Raw genomic sequence first — 18,816 nt, 5'->3', positions numbered from 1 at the left:
TTACTGTGTGGGTGACAGGATGGCATGTGGTGCGGTGTATCAGGAAAGGGTATCCAGGAATAGGAGCTCGTCTTGGGGTGGGGGGCAGGAGATGCAGGCAGGGAACAACAAGCTCAGTCTCAGAGTTTGGGATTTCTGTGATACAATGGGATAAGGACCTCGAGTGGGCATTTGGAGGGACTGGTTTGGGGCTAGGGATAGAGAGACAGGCTGGAGAGAGATTTTGAGTCATCTTTTTATAGCAAGTCTTGAAGACATGGGTTAGGGTAAAATTGTCCAGAGAGAAGGTGTACAGAATGAGAAGAAAAGGGGACCCTGGACTGAACCCTAGGGAACATAGAGAATTCAGGAACAGTTTAGAGAAGCACAGGAAAGACTGTGACTAGGTGGCCAGAGGAGAATCAGGAGAAAGCCAATTAGGAGCTTCAAGGAGGCGGAAATCTAAAGCGTGGACTATATTAAAAGAAACAAGGAAGGTAAGAACTAACAACCTTGTTGCCCTCCCCCATTGGGGGACAAGGTTCTTTTGACAAGGTTATTTTTGGTAACCTCAGCAGACACAGGGTCAGGGAAGTGGAAGCCAGCCTCTCCCAGACTGCAGAGTGAAAGGGAAGTGAGAAATGGAGGCACCATGTGCTCTTCCTTGAGAAAGACTCAATCTCTAGTCTCACTGATGTAACTTAAAAACAAAAAGTTATGAAATATTTCCAACCTAACAATAAAAAGAAATAACACCCACCACACAATTAACAGTAGACATTTTGTTCTATTTGCTTCAGGTTTTGACTTTCTGGAGAAATAAAACATGACTAGTGTATAAATGAAACCCCACATTTACCCCTCCCTGATACTGTCACTCAGGTAACCACCATCCTGAATTACATTGTTTATACTTTTATTTCATAAGTTTGTATCTGAAAGCAAGACATAGAATTATTTTGCATGTTTTTTAACTTTATAGAAATGGTATCCTGCTGAATGTATTTCTGCGTCTTCCTTTTTTCATTCATCTGCAGCATTTTGGAGGTTTATGTTGACATACATAGCTCTAGCGCATTCATTTCAACTCTGTCAAGTATTCCTTTGTATAACTATACCACATATTCTTCATTCTTCTCTTGACAGACATTTAGTTGGTTTCCAGTTTTTTTGCTCCTACAAACAAGGCTGCAGTGATCACTCTTGTACATGGATGGCATTATTTCTAGGATATATACCTAGACGTGGAATTTGCTAGGTCATGGGTTATCTTCAGCTTTACTGGATATTGTCAAATTGCTTTCCAGTGTGATGGTACCAGTTTACACTCACAGCAGCAATATATGAGAATTCCAGATGCCTTCACATACTCCCTAACATTTTATATGTTGAAACTTTAATTTGGCCAATTTGATGAGTATGAAGAGATATCCCATAGTTTATTTTTTGTATTTTCACAGGGCCACCAACTATATAGTGTAAATTTGTATCTTTTAGTGTAGAGTTGTGCACTGTACAACTCTAGGGGGCATTGTTCACATTGTAGTCTTTGTGAAAAGCACACTCTAGAGTTGGTACAATGAACAACATATACAGTGGCCTTGAGTGAAGTTTTTGTTATCTTTTGTCCATTGTTCTTTTGGGTTGTCTTATTAATTAGAATAGTTCTTGGGGCCGGCCTGGTGGTGCAGCAGTTAAGTTCACACGTTCTGCTTCTTGGCGTCCTGGCGTTCACCGGTTCAGATCCCAGGTGTGGACATTGCACTGCTAGGCAAAAGCCATGCTGTGGTAGGCGTCCCATGTATAAAGTAGAGGAAGATGGGCATGGATGTTAGCTCAGAGCCAGTCTTCCTCAGCAATAAGAGGAGGATTGGCAGTAGTTAGCCCAGGGCTAATCTTCCTCAAAAAAAAAAACAAAAGAAGAAGAAGAGGAGTTCTTTATTCTGGATATTAATTCTTTTTTGATTTATATCTGTTGCAAATATTTTCACCAAATCTGTGGCTCCTATTAATTTTGTTTTTTGTTTTTTGTTTTTGAGGAAGATTAGCCCTGAGCTAACTGCTGCCAATCCTCCTCTTTTTGCTGAGGAAGACTGGCCCTGAGCTAACATCCATGCCCATCTTCTACTTTATACGTGGGACGCCTACCACAGCATGGCTTGCCCGGTGGTGCCATGTCCACACCCGGGATCTGAACTGGCGAACCCCAGGCTGTTGAAGTGGAACGTGCACACTTAACCGCTGTGCCACCGGGCCGGCCCCATGCTTTTGGGTTTTTTAAAAAGATTTTATTTTTCCTTTTTCTCCCCAAAGACCCCCGGTACATAGTTGTGTATTTTTAGTTGTGGGTCCTTCTAGTTGTGGCATGTGGGATGCTGCCTCAGCATGGCTTGATGAGCGGTGCCATGTCCATGCCCAGGATTCGAACCGGTGAAACCCTGGGCTGCCAGAAGCGGAGTGTGTGAACTTACCACTCGGCCATGGGGCCGGCCCTAATTTTGTTTATAGTACCTTTTCTTTTAATTAAAATTTTTAATTTTAATGTACTTAAATTCATCAATCTTTTCCTTTATCATTTGTATTTTTGTATCTTGTCTAAGAACTCCCTCCCTACTCCAAGGTCATAGATATTCTAAAAAGTTCTTTCTAGATCTTAAGTTTTGCTTTTCCACATTTTAGATCTTTAATTCACCTTGAATTTATTTTATGCATGATGTGATAGAGAAATCTATTTTTTCATATGTATAACCAATTATAGAATCGTGGATTAATTAGTTCATCATTTCCCCCTTTGACTTTCATGTCATCACTGTTATATTTTAAACATGGGTCTGTTTCTGGGTTTCTGTGGTGTTCCCTTCTCTTTATTTGTCTATCTCTATGCCATATGGCACAGTCTTAATTACTTCATTACTGCTAAGACCAGTTTCCTCAGCTTGTTTTTCTTAACACTTCTTGGTTATGCTTGGCCTTTTGCTCTTCTAGATGGATTTTAGCACCAATTGTCAGATTCCACAAAAAAACCATAAAAACCTAATTGGAATGTTTATTGGAATTGCATTAAACTCACAGATTAATCTGAGGGCAATATGCATCTTTACAATATTGGTTATTCTCATCCTTGAATATATTAGTATATCTTTTTTTTTTTTTTTTTTTGCTGAGAAGATTCACCCTGCACTAATATCCATTGCCAATCTTCCTCTTTTTTTGCTTGAGGAAGATTAGCCCTGAGCTAACATCTGTGCCAGTCTTCCTCTATTTCGTATGTGGGTCACTGCCACAGCACAGCCAACAAGTGGTCTAAGTCTGCACCCAGGATCCAAACCTGCAAACCCGGGCCACTAAAGTGGAGAGTGCTGAACGTAACCACTATGCCACGGCGCCAGCCCCTATCTCTCTCTTTTTATTTAGGTCTTCTTTTATGTCCTTCAATAATGTTTTGTCATTTTCTCCATGAAGGTCTTGCATGTCTTTTTATTTTTTTATTTTTATTTATTTTTTTTTTGCTGAGGAAGATTCATCATATCTTAAATTTATTCCTATGTGCTCCTATTGAGAATGAGATCTTTTTTCCTATTACATTCCCTAATTGGTTACATCTGGTATGTAGAAACATCATCGATATTTGTAACTGATCTGGTATCCAGCAACCATGCTGAACTTTCTTATCCTAATCTTTATATAGATTCTCTTGGATTTTTCTATGTAGACTATCACTGTCTGCATACAAGTACAGTTTAGTCTTCCTTTCTGACTCTTAAGCCTCTCATTTATTGTTCCTCTCTTATTGTATTGGTTTTACGCCAGAACAATGTTGAGTAAAAGCTGTGACAGCAGACTTTTTTTTAACAGCTTTATTGAGATATAATTCACATACCATAAAGTTCAACCTTCAGACTTCCGTTTTTAGTTACTGTTTTTAATGGGAATGCCTCTAAAATTTTACCATCTAAGTAATCAATTGTCATAGTACCATTTACATTTGTTGACTGGGTCACCATTTCCCTACTGATTTGTCATGTTATCTCTGACATATGTTTTATATACAGATTTATTTCTGGGTTCTGTTCCATTAGTGAATGTATCTATCCTAATGTCAGTACCACACTGCCGTATTTCCCATAGCTTTATATAATAATGTACATATTCGCTGTAGATTTATGAATTCCCTTTATCAAGTTAAAGAAGTGCCTTTCTACTCTTAGTTTGCTAAGAGGCTTTTTAAAAATTATGAATTGGTTCTGAGTTGTTTCAGGTGCTTTTTCCTCATCTGTGAGATGATCCTATAGTTTTTCTCCTCTGTTAATTTGGTATTTTTTATTAATAGACATGATAAGCTATGTAACACCTTCTTGGGCTAAGCTCTACCTGGTCATGATTCTTTTAGTACACTGCTTATTTCCTAATATGTTATTTAGAGTTTTCCTATGTTGATAAATGAGATCTATAATTTTTCTCTCTTATAAAGTTTTCGCATTGAGATTTTATAAGTCTCAAAATGAATTTGTGATTATTTCCTCTTTCTAATCTCTGAAAACTTAAGAAAGGGTTAAGGGTCCCTTATGTAGTTTGATAAAATTCATCTGTCAAATCTTGCTAGTGTCTTTTAAGGACTAGAGTTGGGGGAGACTAGATGCTACTTTAACTTTTAAAACCTTCTTTCAGATGCTGCATTTTAAAGGCAAGATTGACAAATCCATTTTTATTGGTTGATATTACAAATAACGCTGCTTTCTTCAATCTTTTATTTTTTGGTAATAGCTGTTCCCTCCTCAGTTCCAATAATACTTTCTAATAAAGCACTTACAACACTGCTCTGTAATTATTTGTCTACGTGTTGGTTTACCACCAGACCGTAAGCGCCTACAGGATGGGGTAATGTTTTATTCATATTTGTGCCTCAGTGTCCAGCACAGTGTGAGGCACATTGTAAAAAGAAAAAACAAACATCTTGAAATGATTTCACGTTGCCAACCACGTCTTTCCTCTGAAATCTCAAGTTTGATGTCTCACTTCTGACACCCGGTAGTAGTGTGGCTGTGAGAATGACGCTACCCATCTTATCAGGGCTTTTTGAAGATTAAGTGATGATGTACCTAGCTACTGTGGTATCCGGTGAGTGCTCAACTATAAATTACTTTTAAAAGAAAGAAAAACATAGGTGGCTTCAGTGACACTTGCCTCTTGATTTTTTTCTTCTCTGTATTTCTTCTCAGTTTCATTTGTGGGTTTGTGGTTGTGACACAGAAACAAATGCCTTTGCGAAGCTAGCCCTCCTCCATTTCTGTATAATCCCATTCTGTTTCTCTGGATAAGGAGGGTTTTACCATTCATTCCCACCAGTCCCTGCCTCAGGTTGGGGCTCTTTGGTAAGTCAAGCGAGGCCAGAGTCCTCCCAGGGACTTTTAACATTGTCCTCAGAAGAAACGCTCTTCCTTCCACTGGAGTTGCTAAGCTGATGGGGACATCTTTGCTGTCACATGGGAGGAATCTGCCTGAGAATGAAGTCAACACAGAGGAAAACAAAACCAAGAGATGGAAAGAGTTTTGATGTTATCATTTCATCTCTTGTTTGTGCTATGCCTGAAGCTAGCGAACCATCCCTATTTAATAGTTAAAATAATAAATAGCTTTTTTAACTTAAGCTAGTTTCAGTTGGGTCTATGTCACTGCAAACAAGTTTCCTTGGTAACACAGAGCTTCTTCCTCCTCTTTACCTTGCTCACTCAGAGGTCAGTTTCTACCTACTTCTAGTTTGAATCTAGCAGCAAATGGGAGTACAGATTTTCTTGGGTCAGGTTTGGGAAAGACCAACAAGATGCTTATGACAAGAATGTTTCTTCTGATCCTAGTTGGGAAGCTGACATCAGTAGAGAGCTTCGACGGGTTGCTTACATAATTTGGTAAAGATAAAGCTAAAGACCTTTGTTTCTTCCCCAACAGGAAGTTTAAGACAGTCATTTTAACTACATGTTCTTGGATCACTGGGTGATACCTGGTTTCTTCATTCTCATGATCTATGTGGGGCTCTAGCCTCCAACACAGTCCATCTCAGAAAGATTTAGGAAAGTAAGCATTTCCTCTTAAATGCATTTGTGTTGTGGCAAGCCTACACATCTGTACTAATTTGTGAGAAATCATGAAACTCGTAGGCCTGAAAAAATCTAATATTGATTTTTAGGAAGAAGGGATAGGAGAGCAAAACCTTAAAGAATGCAGGGAAATATAAAGGATGTCTGTATGTAGTTATCATTCCAACACTGTCATGTAATAGTAAAAGACTGCAAACAACCCAAATGCCATTAATAGGGGACTAGATAAGTAATGATATATCCACATAGTGCAATACTATTTGGCTGTAAAAGTGAATGAAAAAGCTCTCTATGAAGTAATATGGAAAGATCACCAGGATATCCTGTTACATGAAAAAAAAGCAATATACCTATATATATATATAAAGTGTTTTCTTTGTATAAGAAAAAGGAGAAAATAAGGACACATATTCATACTTAATTGTACTTTCAAAAATAAATACTGAAAGAAAGAAGCCAGTAAAAGTAGATTCCCATAGGTGGAGGGTTAGGGTAGTCAGAAAGCAGTGGTAGGAGCAGGACTTCTCAATGTATTGATAAATGAACTATGATATGTGATATCTGAACCACGTAAATATATTAACCATTCAAAACAAAAGATTTCCCTCCTTATGACACAGGCCACTGTTCCTGTCCTATGCTGTGCTGTCATGGCCCCCACAAGCCCTCATCCTGGCCTAGCAGACATAGGAGCTACTTCTCTGACCCATCTAAAAGAAGGTGAATAAAGGACATGGTCACACTTCAAGGCCTTTATAAGAGGAAGTTTTATTGTTAATTATTTACCTTAATAGTTTCAGAAAGAAGAACAGATTAGCTCACTCCAACATGATTGGCAGTTAGCAAAATCTAGTGAAGCAAGTGTTCTGATTGCTAAGGATTTAATTTGGATGCTTTTAATACTTAGCCATCTAACACTTCAAACATAATCCAGAATAAATGCGTCATCTCCCTCCCTTTCACTTTAATACCCACCTCCCTCACTTCAATATGGAAATATCTTCATTAAATATGATTCCCAGAGGAACAAGTTCCCTGGAGAGTATAGCCATGAGGACAGTGCACAAAAAGAAAAACTCAAAATAAAAGTCTGTATGATAATTTACTAGTCTAAGGAAACAGAACCTTCCAATATATTAAGAAATGAATCCAGCTACAAATGCACCGGTAGGTCTATGTGAAGACGGCCGGCTATCGACAGACACAGGGCAGGAACGGCGCCCAGCCCAGCACTGGCCCTCAGAAGCCAAAAGTGTTCTCTCCACTGTAGGCCACATACAAGAATCCATCTTCATCTTTTTCCTTCTCGTAAAGCTGTCCCATAGTTAGGCTTGAAAAAGAAAAACAAAACACAACATTGAGAATTGGGTTTGGTTACTGAGTCTAGGTGTTGAAAGATGGCTTGAGGATAAGGAACTTGACTACTTAAACTAGCTACTCTCTACCACACTTTTGGTGGTAGGTGGTAAAAGTAATTCAGATCTCAGTACCTGCTGTGTGCCTACAATCCTGTTTTAAAGAAGGGAGATGGAGCCACAAAACATTAAGATAAATTAGGGCTCTGGGAATCAGTAAATAAGACTGGAATCAAGTCTCCATCCTCCTGTCCCAAGGCAAGGCCATCCGACTCACCCTCACACCAAATAAATCCTTCAGAGGCCAACACTAGCTCCTTGAGTGGGCTTGGCTTCTTAGTACTGGTTAGTACGTTCAGAATGCCAAGGGAAGGGAAAAAAACTGGGCAAAATTAAGAGCCTAAGAGGCCAAACCCAGTGTGGGTGGAGGACCACGGAAAGGAAGAGTACATGGGACTCTCTTCCCTTCAGGCTGGTTTATGTGAAGATGGATAATTTGTGCCTAACATGATAAAGTACAGTGGTTCATTCTTGTGGAAGCTTCCCCGCCAAAAAACCTGTGCCCCGCAGATCTGCATCAGCGTCATCACAGAGAAATGATTTTCCTCACACATAATGCAAAAAGCTCTCACACTGTATCTGGGAGCCAAGGAAGCCCTGCCCAACCCTCCTAAGAACCCTCCAGAAATAGATACTGCTCAAACTAAACATGTGTGGGTGGGAAAGCTGGCTTTCCCTAAGCCATAAAACAGACTCAGGAGAGGAGACCTAATCTAGTTCTCTGCCATGAAACTGAGCTGTACTGGCTCCAGAGCAAGACTAGTAACACCTGGAACCTGAGGCAAGCTCTGGCCACGTGACTGGACTATTTGAGATGAGCAAGAGGTGCAGACGTGCTAAATGTCAGTCATGCATGGTGGGGTCAACCAGAACCAGCAGTAAAGCAGCGGTCTGAGAGCTTGCTCGAGACATCAGAGGTCACTAGCCTGGAGAGGTCACAAGAGATAATTAAATGCAGGATTCAGTAAAACAAGGGCTGGTGGGATACATAAAGAGGGTCCAGGGCCTCAAGCTGGTGAAGCAACGATTGCCCCACACTGCTGCTTTGCTCCTGGCAGACTCAGTGGGACGTCCATGTAAACAGCGATACAGGGCACATTTATAAAGGGAGAATTTTTTCCTTTCCTATTCTTCTTGCCCCATTTGCAAGCTTAGCCGGGTTGGCTGTGTGGGTAGATGAGAATTATTTGAGTAACAACGTGGGGGTGGATGAGTATGAATACAAAATGGCCTGTCATCAGCATCTGGTACAATACAACAGTGCTCCCTGTGAGGATCTCTTAACCTGGAATTTGTAAAATAAGGACTCCCTGGAACAGCAGTGTCCAGAAATGTCCTGTATTTTTGCTGCCCAATACAGTAGCCACTAGCTACATTCAGCACTGAAAGTGTGGCTTGTCTGAATTGGGATGTGCTGTAAGTGTAAAACACACACAAGATTTCAGACTTAGTATGATAAAAAAGGATGGAAAATATCTTAATTTTGATTACATGTTGAAATGATGACATTTGATGTACTGGATAAATAAAATATATTATTAAATTAATTTCACCTCTTTTTTAATGCACCTGCTAGAAAACCTAAAATTACATACGTGGCTCACATGCCCTTTCTATTGACAGCACTGCCCTGGAACATGTGAGCATTTGGGGGGCAGTGGGTAGGGGGAAGAACCCCTCCTCATGAGAACACCTGGAGTGTTGAGTCTCAACCTCAGCTGCACTTGAGAAACACTGAGAAGCTTTACAAACATCTCCCCGCCCAAGCCCCACCCTACCATCAGAATTTCTGGAGGTAGGACCCAGGCACCAGTATGTTTTAAAATGCCCAAGATGACTCCAGGTGCACCCAGGTTGAGAAATAGTTCCTCTGCCAGAGGAAGAAAGATGCTTCGGTTTTTTTTTTTTGGAGATGCTTATTTTTAAGAGCCATGTGATGGGGAAGTAGAGTGACTCACAAGCCAGGAGGTGGAGTGAGAAGCCAGCAGGGAGCAAAGGGCTTGAACAAGCAGCCGAGTCTCTCAAAAAGACTTTTACCCTGGTGGCTGGGAATGCCTGGAGGAACCTGCTCTTCTCTGCAATTCCTCAGAATGAGGCTAAGCGGAAAACAGCTTCAGCTATTGCCACAACTCTCTCTGCCCCTCTTGGTCCAAGTATGCAGGGTGACCTTGATGAGACCTGTCCTACCATCTCCCCACTACCATTACCAAAGGATTTAGACGCAGAAGTAGCAGACATTGTGTGCAATTCAAAGGCAGCCACCCCTTGGTGCCTATGTCACATTTGGTTCCACCTGACAGATTAAGTTCTGCTCTTTTCCTAGCAAGTTAGAAGCCCTAGTACAATGACTCTAAATTCCACTCTGAATTAGAAATATTTGAGTTTTATAAACATGAGTGGCCCACTTGAGACTCTCGTATGCCGTCTATAGTGAACAAAAACCAGTGGAACCACTACTGTCCGAGGCAGGCTCTGAGACTTAGAGGTGGGGCCAGGGGCCATAATCACGTACCTTTCTGTCTTTTGACTCCACTCTTTTTTTTTTAACGGTTTGTTTTTTGTGGGTTTTTTTTGGTGAGGAAGATTGGCCCTGGGCGAACATCTGTTGCCAATCTTCCTCCCGCCCCCCCACCCCCGACCTAAAGCCCCACTAGATAGTTGTATATCCTAGTTGTAAGTCATTCTAGTTCTTCTATGTGGGATGCCACCACAGCATGGCTTGAGGAGTGGTGTGTAGGTCCACACCTGGGATCCAAACTGGCAAACCCCAGACCGCCAAAGCGGAGCACACAAACTTAACCACTCAGCCACAGGGCCGGCCCCTCCATTGTCTTTTAAGTAAAACTTGGGTTATATAAATTTGTTTAAACAGTGCCCTAGCAGCTATAAAGGAAAAGTTCTAATTCTAATAGCAAACACATGGCAAGCACTATTCTAACTGCATTACATATATTAACTCTTTATCCTCACAACAATCTTATGAGGCAGGTACTATCATATCCATAGTTCATAGATAATAAAAGTGAGGCACAGGTGGTTAAATAATTCACCCCAGGTCACAAAGCTGGAGACATTCTTAACACCAAGCTGTGCTACCTCCAAGTGAATACACTGCTAGGTCTGTTCTAATGAGCTGATGTCAGCGTCCTTGTACCTTCTTCAGCAATCTCCCTTAGAACAGGGCTTCTCACATACACAAATGTGCATACCGACTCACCTGGACAGCCTGTTCGAGCGCCTGTTTGGATTCAGGGGGTCAGGGTGGGGCCTGAGAGTCTACATTTCTAACAAGCTCCCAGCTGCGGCCACTGCTGCCAGCCTCTGCATCACACGTCAAGGAGCCAGGTCTTAGCACTCTCTCATTCACATCCTGTAATGTGACGACTGGATGGCTGTGCCTCATAACTTTAAGAGTCCTCTCACTGTTCTCCTTTTCTGTCACACAGCCTCGCGTGGAAACTATTTAGTTGGCAGCAGCACTGTGTCCTTATACTCAGGCTACCGCTTGGGCAGGAACTTGAAAACTGATAAGGCTCAACTCTGGGACTACAAGCTCCATTCAGCAGCCTGTGATGGAATGCCTGATTTCGAGGCTTTCCTGGGTGCCACGAAAGAAAACTGGCACATCTACAGCACTTGTGAGATCAGGCTGCACTCATACAGAGTTACAACTACTTGCCCTAGAGCCAAAAAGAGCTGAGCCACAAATACAGTTTAAAAAGAAATTTTTTTTTGGTCCCATTAAAAGAATGGTCAAGGGGCCGGCCGGTGGCACAGCGGTTAAGTGTGCACGTTCCACTTCTCGGCAGCCTGCGGTTCACCAGTTCAGTCGCAGGTGCCGACATGGCACCGCTTGGCACACCATGCTGTGGTAGGCATCCCACATATAAAGTAGAGGAAGATGGACACGGATATTAGCTCAGGGCAAGGCTTCCTCAGCAAAAAGAGGAGGACTGGCAGTAGTTAGCTCAGGGCTAATCTTCCTCCAAAAAAAAAAAAGAATGGTCAAGTGGAAGTGCAGAGAGAAAACGTGACCCTAGTCAGCAGGCAGTCTCCAGCAGAAAGCTAGTATGTCAGTTTAGAACAAATTCCATAAGCCTCTGAGAAGATGAGCTTCCCTCTCAGAATTCACAGATGCCTGAGCCACACAGCGCTAGGCAGGCCACCGCTGCAATGCCTGAGGATCCTAATGCACAGAGGCAGCTCTGCTGGGTCTGTCAGGCTAAGCTGCACGGGCTGCTGGATGGACTGACAACTCGCAGGCAGCACTGTAACTCCAAGGCTTCCTGCCTAAGTTACTGGCTGCAGGAGACACCCAGAGAGGACCTCCAGTCCCTGTTACTAATGCACACCATTGTGGCACCAAGTATTACATGCACTCATCCAAGTACCAGGGGTACCAGGGTATTGCCACCTTCTAAGCTCTGAGTCTGACAAGGAAAGAAATGGGAAAAGCCAATGTTAGATTCTGGCCATGGAACCAATCTAAGGTGGAGTGCAGCTGGTGTACTGAGTGAAATGAACCTAAACTGCCCCCTAAAACTCTGTCCCCCACCCCTCCGTTCAAGGTCACATGTATCCAGACCAACTAACCAATAATAAAGGCAAGTTTCAGAAGGATCCACATCCAGGAACAGCCATGCTACTGACGACAAATAGTAGTTTTAAGCTACTGAACAGCCTATGAATTGAGGGAGGCTGACCTAGAACCGTGTGGATGCCCAATCCCTACAGAACCTCCTCTTGGCCCCCAAACAAGGACAGGTGGTGGAGGCTGTGGGATCCAGCCTGGCTCATGAACTGGCTGGACTGATGGGCACACCTGGCCTCCCATCTGCTTTGGGTGCTTCCACTGGACCTGGATTTCTCTCTTTTCCAGCAGGGGAGGTGGAGTGAGGTGGGAGGACAATGGCCACTGCTGTAGGTCCAGTAAAGGCACTGGCCTCGAAGTGAAGGTTAATATGGCCCTGAAGGCTCCTCAAGATTCTAAAAAATAAAAATTAACTACTGCCTCTTCCTTGTATCAGATTGTTCTCTAATATAAATACTCTATTCTACTGCTGAAATAAACCCTGTTCTTGAAGTGTTTACCCAGAAATGATCAAGAGTGCTTAATTTAAGCACATTTCTAAATAAGGTTTGAATGGACTATAAGACATCATAACTTCCCTTCACCTTGTACCTCTTTAAGATCCAGAAGCAACACCATAACACCAGAATCTTAAACAGTACAGGTTTCCCAAGGTAACATTCCCAAATTATAACATCTTAGAGACAGTTCATTTAATAATATACTCCTATTTCTATTTTAAAGGGGGGATTAACAAGAGTCTTGTCTGTGTTCTAAACAAAGACCACAAGGTAGACACCATTGCCAGGTCTGGGTTCCCCTCTAAAGCCGTGACTGGGAAACCTGTACAGTGACGTTCCCTCTCAAGTCCTGCCTGCACCAAGGCATAGTTCTTTTGTTTTGGCCTGATTCTAGATGCAGAAACCTGGGCAGAGAATTCAGCTTTCCAATGCTAAATAAGAAAAGGCAGTTGAGATTCTCTCCCTGTTTAACAAAACAGAACTCGGAATTTAGGAAGTAAAACACTTAGGGACTTGCCTGTCTCTATTTCTAGAATCAATATTTAATACCAAGTACTCTAAACAATAATCACGACATTTTACATGGTGATCACCTGTGTTCCAGAACACTTCCCAAAGTTCTGTTCCAAGGCAGGAATAAATGAAGTTACTTCTGCTCAGCCTCAAGCATAAACAATTCCTGTTAGGGATAGGGGAGGGCTCCTACAGGCCTGGATTCATCCGTTCTCAAGTGATTTCCCCAGCCACCTTCTGAAGGCTGCAAGCACTGGCTGAAGGTTAAGGGCAGCCCTGCGATTCCCTGAGGAGGCTGGAAAAAGCTGAGGAAGAGACTGCTAAACTGCCTTGAGGAGGAGATGGTGAAGCTGAGTCACACACCAGCTTCAGGAAGGAGACCCTGTAGCAATTCTGTTTGTGCTCTCAGGTGATTAGTATTTGCATAAAACCTCATGATGTCACATGCCTCTTTTGTTTATAAACAAATTTGTTTTCAAGAATCAAACCCCAAACAAAGAAGTGCTGCATTAACTGTGGGGCAGGAAGTCATTAACTGGGGCCAAAGGCACGGAGAGCCTGAGCAGAGGGGCCCTAGTTAGTGACTCTAAAATCCTGACTCGGGTCACTGGTGTAATCTGCTTTAGAGCAGATTCTTACCAGGTTGGAAAGGCAAATGGGACTTGGAAAGAAAATGGCCCTGATGCAGCTTCTGCTGCCCTGAGAATCACTTTTCATTTCCAATTCTATTTATATCTCAGGGATAACGGAGGGAGGGGGCAGTTCCTAAAATCTGCAGCCATTTTAATTGCTAGATTAATGTGGAGCCATCAGAGTAATTTTAATGTCTTCAGAAGCCTGACTCCTTTCCTGCAAGAAGCATCAGAGGATCAGAATCGAGGAAAATAAACTCAATGCCATAGGTCCTAGTCATCTACTTCCTCTCACTACGAAGTCACCTCCAGGAAGCAGGAAACACACGGTCACGAAGGCTCTGCATAAGTTGCAGGTGGTATGAGTGAAGATTTACCTCCCATACCACCATAAGGGAAGTCACAAGTGACCACAGAGGCCCAGGGCTTCCGCCCCCAGTGAAGACTGCACCCAGTACCACACTGCCTGGGAAGGAAAGGTGGAAGAGCCCAACCGGGTGACGGGATCACCTCTGACAACACCGCAGCTTCCTGAGATATAGCTGTGGCAGACCAACGGCACCCAGCAGGCAGGGCCTGGCCTGTCTCCTCAGGCAAGACATTGGCCTTAGGGAGGAACCTTCCATCTCTCCCCTATCCTGCTTCTCTGCTAAACACTAGGCAATGGAGGTGGTGGACGGTGGGAGACAGAAAACCAGACCACAAATATAGCCAGAGTTTTCCTCCTATTGCAGGAAAAGGACTGAAATTTGGCTTAGGCCTCGTTGGAGCTTTTAAGCATTTTCAAAAGGAATATATTTTGGTGACATTGGGCTAGTTCCCAGGGCTTCTGAAAGCCTTAGCTTTTAGAAGTACTACCTTTGGGGGGTAACAAATGAAACTTAGTTTTGGTCACCAAGATGAGATGCAGTCAAGAACGCACACTCAGGGGAGAGGGGTCAGCATCTGGCTCAGGGTCTAGAAGTCCTCAATCAGTAACAGCAAAGGACTGACCAGGGATTTAGACTGAGCCAGTCCATTTTCCTCTTTTCACAGGGGACTAAAGCTGGGCTGTCACCTCTACAGAAGAAGAGAATTGTAACGCTTCTGCCTAGATTCAGGCCCCAAGTTATCCCAAAGATTGCTTCCAGGCAGGACAACAGCTGGAGCAAAGGGCAGTTACTCTGCCAGTCAGAGCAGGTGGTGCCAAGGGAGATGTAAGTCTGTAAAGGGACCTCGGAGCCTTTGCTGGACAGCAGCCATTTTAGCATACATGAGGATCGGGCAGCTACAGACCCTCGCGGAGGCACAGAGCTCAGTGAGTTAGGAGAGCAAGCAGACAAGGTGATTAACTGAAGCTGAGCTACAGCACGGCCCAGAAGCTCCTGGTGGAGGATGACAGGTCTTATTATATGAATCATTTGGAGAAAACTTCATTTCAGCCTTTAGTTTGACTGATGGCTTAAGCCTAAATAAGTCCTCAACTCTTTTAAAGGATTCTTCAGGGGTCTGAGGCTGGATTTCATTTTTTTTTTTAAATCCAGACGTTGTTCAATTTTCTTAACCCAAAGTACACTCCCACATATCGTAACCTTTTCTTATTTTCCTTGAGCTCCTGATGTCAGGGAGCACAAAATCCAGATTTCCAGTGAGGACCTCTAAGAGTTTTCAGACCTCCAAAGCTTTGAGTTCTGTAAGCAGCCAAGCAGATAGCCAATACCAGTGAACATCTCTCACCTGGACTGTGGGACTGTCTTATCCACAAACAGGAAGATTGCCTTTTCAGAAGGAAGCTGGATCCTTTTCCTGATGATCCACATGAACTGAGCCACAGTGATGTCAGATGGAACTAGATACTTCCGTTTGTCAATGTCAACAATTTGAGAGCCTGAGACTTTTTCCACAATCACCTGGGAAAGCAAAGAGAGGTCAGGACTGGATTTCTAATGTGCAGCTCTGGCCTCGCATTGTTGGGGAGCTGATGAACAGTGTGTGGGCAATGAGGTGGGTGGGAAACTGCATAACATGAGAAAATATGCCCCTGACTTAATAAACCACACACTCTGGAGGCTAAGAACTGATATAAATGTCTTCTAGGGAAACGGTAAATGCTTTTCTGTGGTCAATTATTATATTTCTCATCCCTGATCTCAGCATGCATAAGAGAAACACAGCCCTTACTAGAAAGCTTTTCAACATTTTGTCAGGGGCAGACCGGAGAATATCTGACGAGAGTCTCATCTACTGCCTGTTACTCCAGGACCCCAGAATGGATCTGCATTCACACTACAGAGGAATTAAGATCCCAAGGAACACAGGAAATGAAAATGGATGGACTAATGGGAATGACTGGCAATCCCTGCCAGCCAAGAACCAAGCTCTTCATTTGGCCTGTTGCTTCTCTCTGAACTAGGTTTCGAATGTGTCCCTCCTGCCCCCTCCCCAAAGGAATTGTTCACAAGCAATAAGCTACAATACCAGGCCTGCATGTTGTTTAAAAATCAATAAGGATTACAGAAACTATCTCCCCTATCACAGTAGAAATACAGGATCATATTTATTATTAATTAAAGGGAAACCACGGAAGAAGGGGTTTTCAGCCGTTTTTCAGATTTTTTTTGACCAGGAAAGGATAACAGGGTCAGAGTGAGGAAAGGGAGCTAGAAATCAGGTAAAGATGGAGGCTCAAAGTTAAAGATGAATGTCCTGAGACTAAAGTACCACTTCTAAGGCCAAAGTGACAGTCTCCCTCCACCACCGTTCCCAAAAGTGGCGGTGACCTGTTGCCCTGTCCTAGAACATCGTTCCTTACGTAATTGGCGAGGGAGCCCAGAGGCTGCAGACAACTCGGTGGCCTAGATCGGGAGATTCAGCACTGAGGCACCCCGAAGAGCACCAGCTCGAACCCCTCACGCCCTGGCCCCCGGACGGCCCCTAACCCTGTCTGGCCCGTCTGCTACTATAACTGGGACGGAAACTCTAACTGTCAACTGTTGAATGGCTTGGGGCCCTATAACGAGTCCTAGACGATAGGGGTGACAGCGAGGTGAGGGGGCGGGGAGTCCACTCACCGGAACCCGGTCAGGATATTTCGCCCGGATCTTCGCAGATTCCACGCATCTGTGTTCTGTGGGAGAAACACACGGGGCTGACGGTCGCGCCTGCCCGCGGGCTGGTTCCCGAGGCCCCGGACCTCCTCCCCCCGCGACCTGCGCACGCCACGGGCTCCGGTTCGGAAGTCCTGGCGGCCTCGGTCCTCGGTCCCCTGGCTCCTGGCAGAGCCTGCGGATGGCGGCACGAGGTCCGTGGGCAGCTGCCTCGGGGGCTGGGACCTCGGCCACCCGAGCCCAGAGCGCGCGGCATCCACCCTGCCGGGCCCAGCCCAGGGCGGCCTGAGTGGGGGAGGGGGCTCACCGCCGCCCCAGTGCCCACGGCCCCGCCAGGGGCCAAGCGCTTACCCAGCGAGTGGTCCTCCTTGAACATCCACTTCATGGCGGCGGCGGGGAAGGGACGCAGCCGGCTCTCGGAGCCGCGGAGCTCAGAGCACCAACTACAACAACAACGACAGCGGCGGCGGCGGCGGCGACTACACGACAGGCGGGACTTCCGGCCCCCGGAGCCTAGCAACCGGCCGGGGGCGGGGCTTCCGGCTCCACTTGCCCCTACGCTGCGCCAAGGGGCGGGGCCGCACGCAAGGGGTCGCGGCGAGGGGCCGTCCGGGTAGTGGGGGTGGTGACGTTGGCGACGTGGGCATCTGTGAGCTATGTTGGGCACTGGGGAGGGGACATTCGGGAACTTGGGGACTCAGTGGACGTTGGTAATGGGGAGTTTGAGGGTCTGGCTGCGGATTGGACTTTTATAGAGGGCTGTTCATGAGGGAAGTCTGGGGCGTTGATGACAAGAGGGGGCTTTTGGCGGTATGAATAACAGAAGAGGGGTTTCTGGTGGTTGGTGATAGCAGGGGGAGTCTGTTTAGGGCGTTGACGCTTTGGAGAGTATTGTTTCGTGTGGTAACAGGTTGTGGGCTCAGTACGGGGGTGGGGGGTGATTAGTTTTGGGGGACTGTGTGGGGAGGTACTGATGACAACCCGGGGTTCAGTATTGGGGACAGCCATAATAGGTTGCCTCGGACCTAAAAATTGAATTTAAACAAAACCCATTTCCTCCCTTTACCCATAAATAAATGTTTGAATAAACATTTAAGAAAAAGTATCACAAATATGCATTTGAGGAGTGTTACATCACACTGATCACAAAGAGACCCCTTAAGCTTAACTGGCTGAGGAGTTAGAGGTGACTATCAGGCTCGGAGAATTCCCGAGAGCTGGTCATGAGACGGGCTTCTTTGGCAGTCAGCGGAGGGTTCAGCAATCCCAGCCCAGACTGTGTGTGTGTGTCACCTGCCTGAGCATATGCTGTGAGGTTCTCCAGTGATGTCATTCCTTTATTCCTAGCAGAGTCATCAGGGCGGTCTGCTCTGGGTCACCATCTGTTTATGAGCTGGTAAATATGTAACAAGAATATTTACTTAATTGGGCACGTGATCCTTGCCACGTGCTTGTAATTCTGATGCAGCTGAAAGACCTGTATGTTTGAACATTGTCATTCATCATTTCCTGCAGTTGAAATTCCTGATGGATGCTGTGGAATCTCGCTTCATTCTAAAAGTATTTTTGTTGTTTTAAGATTGTGTATCTGAGCAACCAAAATAGGTTTTTATTTGCTTGTTTGTTTGTTTGTTTTTAAAGATTTTGTTTTTCCTTTTTCTCCCCAAAGCCCCCTGGTACATAGTTGTGTATTTTTAGTTGTGAGTCCTTCTAGTTGTGGCATGTGGGATGCCACCTCAGCATGGCTTTATGAGCGGTGCCATGTCCACACCCAGATCCGAACTGGCGAAGCCCTGGGCCGCCAAGGCAGAGCACACGAACCCAACCACTTGGCCACGGGGCCGGCCCCTGCTTGCTTGTTTTTAATGAAGTGAAAAATCCTTTGAATTTTATACCTAGAAGTTATTGCTGTTGCTTATAAGAGCACCGTTCTAGGTGTTGGGGAAAAGCAGTGAACAGAACAGACAACACCTCTGCTGTCATGGACTTGCATTCTAGTGGAACA

General features: G+C 44.5%; 1 protein-coding gene across 1 annotated transcript; it reads right to left on the bottom strand.

Annotated features, from left to right (window-relative positions):
• Positions 1 to 6,823: 6,823 nt before the first annotated feature.
• Positions 6,824 to 18,123, bottom strand: GABARAPL2 (GABA type A receptor associated protein like 2). Its single transcript, XM_001501541.6, has 4 exons — positions 17,163 to 18,123; positions 16,776 to 16,831; positions 15,442 to 15,614; positions 6,824 to 7,404 (listed from the first exon to the last, which is right to left on the bottom strand). The coding sequence occupies exons 1-4, from the start codon at positions 17,194 to 17,196 to the stop codon at positions 7,314 to 7,316; spliced, it is 354 nt and encodes a 117-aa protein (XP_001501591.1). The 5' UTR covers positions 17,197 to 18,123; the 3' UTR covers positions 6,824 to 7,313.
• Positions 18,124 to 18,816: the final 693 nt, after the last annotated feature.

Source organism: Equus caballus, chromosome 3 (genome assembly GCF_041296265.1).
Source record: "Equus caballus isolate H_3958 breed thoroughbred chromosome 3, TB-T2T, whole genome shotgun sequence".
In the NCBI taxonomy this organism is placed as follows: Eukaryota; Metazoa; Chordata; class Mammalia; order Perissodactyla; family Equidae; genus Equus; species Equus caballus.
Note: the sequence above shows the minus strand (reverse complement) of the source record. Positions and strands in the feature narration are given on the sequence as shown.